At 39.5% G+C, this 12,901-nt stretch overlaps 1 protein-coding gene across 1 annotated transcript in view; it reads left to right on the top strand.

Annotated features, from left to right (window-relative positions):
• Window positions 1-12,901, top strand: part of cttnbp2 (cortactin binding protein 2) — a 96,937-nt gene that overhangs the window by 35,768 nt on the left and 48,268 nt on the right. The window contains exon 3 of the mRNA XM_044192820.1: window positions 12,339-12,569. Within this exon, the coding sequence (XP_044048755.1) occupies window positions 12,339-12,569 (231 nt within the window). The remainder of the gene's footprint in view (window positions 1-12,338; window positions 12,570-12,901) is intronic.

The raw sequence follows: 12,901 nt of genomic DNA, 5'->3' as shown, positions 1-12,901 counted from the left end.
ACTGTACCTCCTCCACCTCCCCCGTCCATACTGTAGCTCACGCTCTGTTATCTGTTTCTCTTTGTCAAATCAAATCCTTTTGCTCATATTGATCCTACCAGCAAAGTGAAATCTCTCGTGATTGCAGGTCGAGTGTCAGATGCTCTCTCACTCACTGCTGGGATAGAAATCTGATTCAGTGTTATAGTAGCTACCATCCATCATCACTCTGCATACTGATTGAGATTTATGTAATGTTTGTGTGTTTTTTTTAAATGTGAAGGATACCTCTCGGAGTGTTTTGCAGCTAAGTATTACCTACTGCTGTTATCATACACGAACAGAACACCTTTTCTACTTTTCCATATTAAAAAATCGGTAACAATATCTGTACATGAATAAATACAAAGAGATGATACAGTAAATGGCCAGATTAACTTTGGCCCCTATTGACCCAGGCGCACATGGTAATGTGACGGTTTGTTGCTGAGGTGTCTCTCCAAGAGCCTTGCTGCTCATTCTTGGGCAGAGGGTTTCAAACTGTGAGGAGGGAGGGCGAGAGGAGAGGCAAAGATACTGTGTGGGAGGAAAGAGAGGTGCATGCCGGTGTTCTAAAAACAACTGTAAGATAGTTGTGGTTTGACCCGCTGATTTGGCCTGTTTACCAACAGTCAGCAGTTGGAGCTGTGACAGCTCAGGGAGGCAATTAAGGTGCTTTAAAACTAAGTGCCTGATTCTGGCAATTTGTGTCAAAATTTGTACTCCTTCTCGGAGTCACAACTCAGATCTCAACACACATACATGATACACACACATTTTTAGATTCAGTGTGATTTCCCAACTCTAGTGTCTGACGCAAATAAATGTCCATAAATCCGCTCAGAAATCATAGAAAGAAAGAAAGACGCTCCTTATAACTCCTTTTTTTAAAAAAGAAAAAAAAGAAAAAGTTTTCTTCTTTATCAAAGTGATCCAGTGATAGTTGTCTCTGCATCCATGGGTACATTGCAAAGAGGAACTGCAAATAGCTAATTTAGCATACTTTTAATGGTGCCAATTTGCCAAAAGGTAAACAAATATAGGCTAAAAAATGTGGCTCAAGTTGTAGCTCACAGCTAACTGACAGGCAGGGGTGACTTTGGAAGCCCCTGTTCTAGGGGATTGGTCTAATTGCTGGTGATGTTGTAAGTGCTGCGTCCTTTATTAGATTGGGATGCTTCAGTTGATCTTAGTCAAACTTAGTTTGTGGTATTTCCTGTCCTTGATGGCACTGGTTTTAGGCTTAGTTGACAGTATACCGCATCTGTTTCATGTCAGACTTAAGGCGACGATAGCCACAAATAAGTTTTCTCTGAAGGAGCATTCGTCTCTCCTGTCGAACTATCTGACCTTTGATACCAAAACAATAGCATGATGTTGTTTAGCTGACTCAACCGAACCTGAAATGCCTATTTTGAGAAGTGGGCTATCTGTTATTAAAAGACAGCCATATGATTGGTTAGAAACTGCATAATTTCTGTGATGTGATTGGTTGTAAGTTAAATTAAATTGCTACATTTAATTTATTGACTGTATATGGAAATTTCCAATTTTCTTATTGATTATGACAGTTTTTTCTTATTTGTGTAGTACTTTTTAACAACAAGGCAATTCAAAGGACTTTACATAAGACAACTTGAGCTGTTGGTTGGACAAAAGACGTCACCTTGGGCTCTGGGAAATTCCCATTTTTATGATTAGACTTAGATGCTTAGACTGCCTGCACTGCTGGAGGTAAGATGGTGCTGTTTAGTGTCACCAGGTCTTCATATGAAAGCTCCAACACAACAGAGGTTTTACTGTTTGTGCCGTTTGCTAATTGCTGTGACTTTTGTCGAGGAGACTTGTTGTAGCCGATGACCTTTTAGCTTCAGCTTTGTACCATATGAGCTGTAGGTGACACCTTGTCAATCCTAATTGTATGACGTTTGTTGTATGGTCCACAGTTTATTGGGTTTAAATGTCACTGCCAAATCACAGCTCATTGACTGATAATTTGGGAGGATGCGCGTTGAAGTGAACATTGGTTAATTGGTGTGTGTGTGTGTGTGTGTGTGTGTGTGATTCACACAACCACACCACACCAACCAGATGGGTCTCAGGATTGCTGCCAACATCCCCAGGGTCAGTGCATCCCGAGGGACTATACACCCCCTGCTAACACAAACTGAGAATCCTCCAATGTTTTGGAGGCTTCCATATCTCCAGAGAGCAGAAATGGATCCAATAAGATCACCCCCCACATTCTCAACCAATCCAGGCTCCTAATTCGCTCCTCGCTCGATGCTGTTTGTCAGCTTGTCGCCACTCTGACCTAGAAAACCAAATCGAGATTGGAGTCAGTGAGGAGGCATCTCAGGAGTGCAACATAAATCAGGTCGGTTATCATACAGAGAAGCTGCGTCAATGCTCTGAGGTGTAATTTCTCACATTTGTATCCTGAAATTTCTTGGGTCCGTGATGGCACAGATTTGTGTTTTTGTGAATATGTGAAAGAAGGCTCAAGGCAAAGGGGAAGTCTGTAAATTCAGCACAAAAATAGAAGGTACACTACATTTTCCCCTGTATATGTTAGACTAAGCAGATTATGTTTAGCAGCTTCAAGAAAATTTCCAGAAACCCACCAACCTTTTATTAACTCAACAGCATGATGACATTTTGAACAGAGGAATGTCCAGTTTTAGGTTTTGAGATGCAGACGCTGTCCCCCAAAAACGTCTGTACTGTCCTCCCAAACCAAACTGTTACTTTTTAATCAAGTATCGGTCTAATTGTTTTAATCAATATCAGTGCTGGACATTAACTCAGCGTTTCCAGTGAAATCATACTATGATAATATGAGTTTGATATTATTCTGCAAACTTCTTTTGTTCAAATAACCAATTTTACAACAACAAAATTAGTTTTAATTTTAGTTGGACACATTCATCATTCGCCCAGCTCTAATCTACACAGTTTTTGGGATGCGGTGGAACAAATGTTCTGTAGGAACTTTTAGTTCCTCAATTTTGTTTCTTGACGTTAGTGACTCTGATCCAAACAAAATTGGTCACTCACTTATGATTTCTTTTACTTATGACTTTTGATTCTAATTGATTGCTTTCCAGATCATATTCAGCCCCCTGCCTCAGCCCCCAACATTCATCCACTTATTTTTAGTCTTTTATTCTCAGTTTCTCAGATCTATAACGTGAATCCACTCTCAGCCTCTTTCTACCTTAAATCCTGGGTGTCGCCCGGCCACGTTATGGAAAAATAAATGAAAAGAACACCCGAGTAAGAAATTAAAAAAACAAAACAAAAAAAAAAAAAAAAAAAAAAACTCTCACAAAGCAAATTATACAAAATAAACTAAATAACAGCACTTGAGCAAATGTTCAAATGCCAAGTGTCCTTGAGCAAGGTGCTGAGCCCTGCTGTCACAACACATCACAAAAAGTGACAAATGTGAGAGCGACTTCTGCCTGAAGGTAGAGGTTGCACTGAACAGGATGCATTTGACAACCTCGTCCAGTGACAACACTGATCCGACCCTGTGTGGCTGAAACAAGAACCCGCAGAGGGAAAGGTCGATATATTGATGCGGCCGTCCTCCCAGCGAGCTGCAGCACAGACGTAACCGGCAGCACAGCGACTGACAGGAAGTGTTGATTAAAAGCCCCGTGGCAGGATACCGGCACCACTTACAAAAAAAAAAAACGCTTTGGCTTTAGTAGCTGTGACTGTGCTCCTCAAGGCTTATTCCATACATTTCCAACATAATACGTGGTGCTGTCTGCATGGGAGGTGGCACTGCTGGACTGCTGCTGCCTGCACTGTTGCATGATTTCACACAGAATGTTTAAGAATGTGTAAATATCCTTTTTCATTAAACGAAATAAAAACAGGGTCAAAATGTATGTTCTTAAATGTATTAAAATGTTCCCAGTACAGTTGCTAGAGGTCATCTTTATGCATCCTTTTCTGCTTTATCGACTTTCTGTCCAAACATTGTCACAATAACGTAAGTTAGACTTGCAGCGTTATTACATTAGTCAGCATCCAGCAACGTGACATAACAATATTTTCACAGGCAACATTCTCAGGGCTCTTGATATCTTTTGGGTGTCTATATTGACGTTGTTTTGAGGTTTAATATAGTCTGCAACTAATAATTATTTGCATTACTACTAATCTTATGTATAATTATTTTTAATAATCAGTATGTCAAAAAAGGTTTAGATCTTCAAACCCTACAACATTTACAAGGATCTAAAACAGACAAATAGCAAGTCCTCACATTTGAGAGGTTGGAACCACAACATTTTTGATAAAAATGATTGATTGCTGTTAGTTTTCTGCCAATGTACTTATTCTTAAGTCAGTTAATCATGTCAGCCCTAGTTTTGATATGGTTTTAAAGCTAAGTGTCTTAAATTGGAACCATGTAGATGCTCACTACCAGTACTTATATATATACATATCTAGAAGTGCAGTGAAGTCAAAGGCAACTGGACTTGCTTTAGATTCATTAGTTGCCTTAGCAGTATTAGATATGCCATGTCCTGGATGACAAACCTCTATATACACATCACCATGTGAGCTTTAATGACATTTGCAACCAATGTCACCAAGATAAAGTTCTGTACATTTTTTAACCTCGTTGAATGAAAAGACAGTGCTGTGATGAACAACTGATTGCTGGCAGAGAGAAGCAGGGAACTGATGTCAAGATGTGATTCATCAGTGTCCATTTGGAACGAGACATCTATTAGACTGAGTGCATTTCAAATTACGACTGTCTTTATGCTTCCTGTGGGACATCATGAGGGATGTTTCTGAATACAACATTAAGAGAGTTTCTTCTACTCATTTAATTTCTTAATTATTTTTTGGCTTTAATTATTTTTTTATTTATTATTTATTTAAGCAAAGCCAGCTGATTTGTGAACACTTTTTGGCCTCATCATTGGGGGGGGTGGGGGGGTAGATGTCAGCCTTTCTCCTTCACTCTGCCTCTCCTGGTTTTTTACTGTCCCTTGTTTCGAGGTTTTCCCAAATTCTTCAGGTCTTTCTCACACCCTCTGCTGTTTGGATGCTGAACCGAGCAGCATCTCGAGCATCACACACTTGAATCAAGCACCCTCCAGCACTTCCTTCTCTTGCGATCTAATGTTTGCTTGTGTATTTTTCCGGACATGAACAGCTCTTTGTTTGACCTGATGATTTTTGCATCAGAGCTGGATTGGCAGACGGCCACTGACTTGACATTCACACAGTCATGAAAGGAGTGAAATGAGACACTTGAATCCATGCTGTTCTTTTCTCCGCCATTAAAGTTTGGAGTACCCTCTGCTTCTCTCTGCTGAGGGCCTGTCTGTACCCCAGTTGCTAGGCTTTTTTCTGCTTCACTGCTCTCTCTCTCTTTTTTTTAAAATCCGATTTGAATTTGTTGCTTCTGTCCTTCCTTGCAGCGTTTGTCATTTCTCCACCCCTCTCATCTGTCTTATACTTTCTTCCATCTCCTCCTGCAGCAATCCATCTCTGTTTCTTTGCTAAGACAAACTCTCTTTTTCTGGCTGTGTTCCCTGAACCCTCTCACCCACTGAGTGCAGCATGCCTGTAAAGGTTGATGCTAATAATATTCAGGTCTCACTGAGAGCCCCTCACCACTGCTGCACTTGTAAATACTATAGTATTACTATAGTATTACTATTGCTCCTCTTGTAAATACAGTACCCCCCTCCCCAATGCCCCCCTCCAAACCTGTAGGTAAACATCTTATTTAAATCTTATTAACTGTGATTGCTGGAGGCCTGTGAAACTGAAACATGGACATGTTGAGTTTAAATCCCCTCACTTTCAATTTCAAAAGACCTTACCTGCCTCTCTACCTGACTGAGCCATCAGAAATATCTGAGACAGAAATGTAATGTATAGTATCTTGGGGTTGGCTTTGATTGAGTTGTTGTTGTGCTGGTGAGGGGGGGTTATCCCTAAAACAGTGTTGTTTTGTAAGTTTATGCACAGTTTAAAAGGCAAACCACCGTCCGCATGCCATTACTTCGTGTCATATGACACTCGTAGCTTATATCACGACACGTCGTACAGACAGATTCTGCAAAATAAAATAAAAATACTGTGATAAAACAAAATAATCACGTTGTCCTCATTTGAAGTCACTTTCTTAACTTTACGTTTTTGACCTTAGACATTCATCAAGTAAAATTCCTTAATTTTACAAATAATTGAATTTACCTGATAAAGTTCCTACTGTAGAACCGTAATGTTGTCAATAAATTGAGCATTAAAGTTCAATCTTGACCTTGGAAACGGTAGTTTGCCAAAATAACCTTTTATCCTAATTTCTCAATTTTTTTTTCTGGAGTTGTCATGGAAACTTCCTGACTATCTCCATGACAACTGAGCAAACTCATTCACTGATGAAGATCTCCAGAGATTTTGTAATTAATAAAGTTAGTAAGTGATTAAGTGATTAACAGTGTTTGTGATTCTGTGGTTCCTTTTTTTTTTTTTATCTTATGCACACGTCAATAAGACTTTTCAAAATGATTGCAACAAAAATAAGGAAAGAGATATTTTGTGAATATAAAGTAAATAAAAGAACAATATTTTCTTTTGGAAGCTTCAGTAGAATAACATCAGTACCACCCTACTAAATCTATACTGGTCAAGCTCTGCTGTATACTGAAGCTTTCCTCTAATGACAACCAGTGGATCTATGGGATCAATAGAGCCTCAGGGAAGCTTAGCATTTGACAGCTGATGAGATCTCAAAGGATTTAGCTGTAACCCGGACGCTGTAATAGGGTGACCCATGACCCTGATCCTCACAACCAGTAAATATTGACACATCTTTCCATAGCTCCAAACTGGAAGAGAAACATGCCACGCTGAATGAGAGGAAAGGTTTACTTGTACATGTATCAGAAAGGGTAGCTTTAATATCAATGAACGACTAGAGTTTGTTTTGGTGTCACTGACAATATAGGTTAGACTTTAAATTAATTAATAAATTTCTTCTCTATGAATACTCACCAAGGAATACACTTAAACAACCAAAAACCTTCAATTTGATTGATATGATCCTAATGTGAGGAGTGAAGAGCAGCAGCCGGCTGACGGAGAGCTGTAATGGTCTCTGGTCCTGTGTAAATATTTACAGGAAGAGCCTGGGAGGTGAAGGGCAGTTTAAAGATGGCCCTGAATCGCCCCTGATTACTTACTCTGGAGCTTTCCAGAGGATTCCCTTCAGATGGGTCAGATGGTGCTTTCTGGGTATTTCAGCTTCAGAGTTCAGGCATGTATCTGTTGAGAGGAGAGCTTAGGAATCTGCAACTATTTTGATAATTGAATATTTGTCATTGTCATTTTTTCCAGCAACAATTCCAAACATTCCTTGGTTCCAGCTTCTCAGTTGTGAGGATTTGCTGTTTTTCTTCGTTTTACGTGATAGTAAATCAATAACTTGGGGGTTTTGAACTGTTGATCGGACAAAACAAGTTATTTGAAGACATCGACTTAGGCTTTAGTAAGCCCTTTAGGAGCCCTTTTCACTATTCTTCATATTTTATAGACCAAATGATTAACTGATGTAGTGATCTGTCGGTTAGTTACGGACCTAGTTGGGTTCTTGATGTTGACAGAGTGGTAAATGTAGGCAGCGAATTTCTAATTAGCGCAGGTAACTGCTGATTTTAGTTTCAAATGTTTCTGAAGTGATTTTAATGATTGACTGTGAAGGGAGAGAGAGAGAGAGAGATTTCAGCTTTCAATTTAATTCCCCTCTTTCCAATCTTTCCACAACTTTTTTTTTTCCTTTTTTCAATCAACATCTTCAGAATAATTTTCTATTTCTCTTTTGTTTCTCTCTCTCACACACATGCACACCTTTCCTCTGCTGTGTGTTTACCTTGGCCTGCTCATAGCCATCAGCATCGAGAGCTGCCTCAGTCTTCTTGGGATTCACCATCAATCCTCCGCGGTCTTTCTGTGTGTGTGTGTGTGTGTGTGTGTGTGTGTGTGTGTGTGCGTGCGCATGTTGTTTGACTCTCCAAACTCCATCTCCTTCTTTGGCAAAGCATCTTGCAACACTTTCCTGTCGTTCGTTCTCCTTTGTCTCTACTGTCTGTTCTTCAGTCTTTCACAATCTGGCTCTTTGTCTTTTTCTCGCCTCCACATTTCATTTAAATGTCTCCCGCCCAGTTATTAAATATTCCTCCCTCACCAACCTTCTGCTGCTGATAGATATGAATCATGACTCTTTTAAAGAAAATCTTCTAAAAATGTTTCATCCACGCCTGTAGTTTACATTGTGAAAGCGAAAACTGCTAAAGATCTAAGTGTTTGGCCTTGACAGGTGACTTGACTGAAAGATTTCATAGATTTAACAACCAGCTTCAACCAGCACTGATTTGTTTTTGTTATTCATTTACCTTTTCTATATTAGTACTTCATCTCCATTTCAAATCTATGTCTAGTGTTTCCTGATTTATTACAGGATATTTCTGCAACATGAATGATTGTTATCACACTCTCATACTCTACATTTCTGTTTGTGTGAATTACTTTCTGGATGTTTGCGTCATTACTCTCTCTCTCACCACCACTTATGGTCAGAGGGTTTGGTCTCTGTGCAGCTGCTGTACTGCAGCCAAGTGGGTTTTGGTCTGGTATTATTTGACCGTTGGATTACATCGAGTGGTCATCTGGTTGTGGTCAGAATGATTAAGATCAGGGTTGACGAGGCTAATGTTACTGAACTGTGCTCAGGGCCAACCGATGCCAGCTTCTGCTTGTGGCAGCAGTTTGGATAACGCTGGACTTTACAGCAGCTTTATCCCATTTACTAATCCACAGGATCTGATGAAACGATCCCTCTGGCTGTTTAGGGCGTGCACCTATCTAGAAACCTGGCTGGGATGTTGGAAGAGTGGGAGGTTGACAGGGAGTGATATGTTATTGTGGTATCAAACCAGGCTCCAAAATGAACTTTTTGGAGTACCTTCCAACAGAAAGCCAAAATAATTGACACATTTTAACATCTTTCACCACCAACTTTTATCTAGTAAAAAATACTTTACGGTAACTGTATTATGTACTGTAAGTGTAAGCAATGTTGATTATATATATTTTTTAGTATGGACCTCAGAAAGTGAAGTTGTTGCCAAGGTAACAACTAATGGTGATCTATACACAAGCCCTAAATCCGCCCATTTTAAATACAGGTTTCGGTATATAATTAAATTCAGCTTGATTGTCATATTTGCGAACAACAAAGCACTCCTAGTTATTGCATCTTGCAAAAAATTAAGAAAAACTAGAAGGTAAAATAAGAGTTGTTTTAAATTGTACATAATAAATAGTTGAGTAGTGAATATATAAAAAGGAGAATCATTTAAACTATACAAACTACATAAATCTGGTTCTCTTTTACAGTTAAACTTGCTCATTCGACCCACACAGTGGATCTGTTTTTATCTTCTTTTGTCTGTCTATCTTTGTCACGTTTTTATTTTGGTGGTGTCACACCTGCTGCTTGTCGCCACATGGGAATGATGTAAACCCTCACCCGCATGTCAGCATCCAATCATCTGAGGAACAGGAGGAAAACTTAGCACGAGTTATGATGCTGCTTTGTGTATAGCCAGCTTATATCACTGTCACTTTGCTGCCTGTTTGATACAGAGCTGTTTTTTCTGTTTTAATCTTATTGGTTCATGGTGGGCAGTGTTCAGCCCTGTGAATGTTTAAAATCAGACAAAGCTAAAAGGCTCTAAATATTGGCACATATTCTAAAAGGCATATGAATGCACAAGAAAGTTAGCGTCAAGTTTTATTTTCCACAAAAAGTTTTGTGCAGATTTGTCTGGAATTTGGTGAGCACATACCTCACTGCCAAATGATACGTTTATTATTGCTATTTTCTTTGTTTTTGTTTTTTGACCATCGCCATTATGCTGTGTTCATATGCTGTTTGGAAAGCTTTTTCATCTTGGGCTTCCGATTCATCTGCTGAACATGATTCTATTTACATTCTCTTAGAAGTCAAAGCTAGAAGGTGAATGACATACATTGGAGGCTGCAGCTGTGCTGTTGAAGAATTTCTCAGCCATGGTGGAGATTTGCATTCAGTCAAGGCTCATCTAGTTAAATTATCCACAAAAGGCAATTTTTTATTATTCTTTTTGCATTTGGCAGGTGCTCAGTTGAGACCTAGCAGTGATGTTGATAGGTTTTCAATGTAGAGAGTCCCCGGGACCCACAGGTGGTCATTTGAGTGGGTCCCCAATAAAATTTCTGTTTTTTTTTTTTGACAAATTGTAGTGTTAAACTCGTGTTTGATGTTATATGGTTATAATTATAGTTATTCATGTATTCTGAAAATGTATCTTAAAATGAAACAAATAAAATTCCAAATCTGTAAATACACTGCAGACACACAGCAGCTGACAGAAAGAGGAGGTCATATTATACAGAGGAATATTAGCTTTTTCTGGGTGGATAAATGTTTAAAAAAAAAAAAGGGAAGCTAAAGGGCAATGACAATGCTGAGCTTTCAAGTTTCATCAGGAGTCATAACACCATCAAGCACATCATGTTTAGTAACTAAAGTAGTTTAAAAATATGCATACAAAGGGCAACTATTTACTGCATACTTCTGTTAGAAACTGAGTACAATTAGCTGATAATTAGCCTGATCAGCTACCGGCAGTTACCTAGTGTTTCTGTAGTGGTGACAAAACATTAAAAAATATAGGCTACATATAGTATTAGCTGTTTGAATTAAACTGAAGCTCCCTGCGCGCTCCGGGGAAAATATTACGGCAAACTCCCTTTAAGAAATATGACACATTATCAATTCCCTACCTGCCTGCAAAAACACATGACTCTAGAAACACAAGATAAAAGGAGTCATATGTCGACAGGCTTCAATTTTGAAGCGTACCTAGCAACATCACTGCCTAGTATGAGAAACCGTGATACCCAGTTCAACATTTTCCTGTGATCATACTACCTCTGACCAGCTTATAGGACTCCATGTCCCATCTGTCTGTGTAACCTGAGAGCAGCCGTGGCTGCTGCAGTGCTGAGTGGTTGTGGAGTCAGGCAGGCGGGCTCACAGTGGTCAGGGGTGAGTGGTGGGGGGTTCAGGGTCCACAGCATGGCCTGATGGACCAGACTTCCTCCTGAACCACAGGGCAGGGGAGGGAGTTGAGGCCTGGGGATGAGAGCAAGGCAGGGGCTTGGTGCTGATGCTGCTTGGACTTACGATAGCCCCGTTAAAGCCATATTATATCCATAAATATGTGCTTTCTCTCTCATTACTTATACTTACACTCTCATTATCTGTTGTTTGATGTCAGCAGACATACTTACTCCATCTGTTTAGGACATGAACCTTGTTAAGCATGATAGCCTGCAGAGATCTTGAGCTGAAGCCAGGGAATGGCTTGAGAAAGTGCAGAAACTGAAATGTATTTTGACTCATTTTGTGTTGGTATCCCACATATTTGTGTGTGCAAATATTTTGGGTGTAGTTCAGTGGATTCCCAACCTTTTTTTTAGCTCTTTTAAAGGCACCAAAAACACATATCTTAAAGACTGTCTTACTACAGGTGATGAGGTCCTACATGAACGCACATCTCTGGCAAGGTTAAAATAGTTTGGGTTATTTTACATGAGAGGCATCTGTCTGTGCTTCTCTCACTGGTTTGAAGTTGGCGAGGTTAAGTTGGAAAAAGGTGATGTCACGTATTTCAGTGCACCAATCAGAATTAAGCAATGTTTAAATCCAAATCTGATGACGGTGGGTTGTTTGCTAATGTTGCCCAGCAACTGTCAGTCAAATCTGATCAAACCACACCCGCACAGTCCTGATGAAGCAGAATAGTTGAGCTTTTTAGTGTTAAACTCTTAATAAAACTTAAATTTTATTGTTGCTCATTTAGTCATGAATAGCAGAAACGCAATATTGTTTCCTTGTGATTCCTCATGGTTCGACCACCATGTTGTGAAACACTGGTCTAGTTCTTTTCAGAGGTAAAAAAATACGGTCATATGAGGTCAGCAGATACTGTACGTTGCAGTACATTACAAAAAAACTTTCATTGGGATAAGTGAGTAAGTAAGTAAGCATGCTAGTGATTGTGATAAAGAATTGATCCTGGTTTCAAAATATATTACATGTGTAAAGACTTTCCAGTTTAATGTGATGATGATAATTTTAAGATTCATGATCCAAATGGAGTCAAAATCTATGTTTTTGATTCCTATAATAAAGTTAAATAATATATTTTCCCCTTTTCATTTTTCTTTAGGCTCAGAGGAAGGAGGTGTTCCTCCAAGAACGATACGGTCACTATAGCCTGACCGACCCCTTCCTGGCTCTTCAGAGGGACTTTGAGTGCGGGGTCCCCGGAGGAGACAAGGAGCGGCGGCCCCTGGGCTCCAGCCCCATCTCTGTCCTGGAGGCCGTCATGGCCCACTGCAGGAAGATGCAGGAACGCATGTCAGCCCAGCTGACGGCCGCCGAGAGCCGCCAGAAGAGGGTAAGACACCGGGGAGGAGGAGGGTTTCTATTAGTGGATGTTGTTTGAGTTGGGAGCAAAAGACAATTCACACATTGAAATTGAATTTTCACTAAATTTTCATTAGTCTAGTGATCAACGCTGTTATAATAAATAATAAAACTTTATTTATAGAGCACTTATCAAAACAAAGTACAAAGTGCTTCACAACAAGAAAAATAAAATAACACAGTGAATGACGAAATATAAAGAAATAAAACACATGAAATACAGAAAAGCAATAAAATAAACAGTAAAATAAACAGCCAGTTCACGTAAAATCAGGATATGCTTTCAGATAAAAATGTGTTTTG

Source organism: Siniperca chuatsi, linkage group LG4 (genome assembly GCF_020085105.1).
Source record: "Siniperca chuatsi isolate FFG_IHB_CAS linkage group LG4, ASM2008510v1, whole genome shotgun sequence".
NCBI classification, from domain to species: domain Eukaryota; kingdom Metazoa; phylum Chordata; class Actinopteri; order Centrarchiformes; family Sinipercidae; genus Siniperca; species Siniperca chuatsi.
This window is presented reverse-complemented; position numbering and strand designations above follow the sequence as displayed.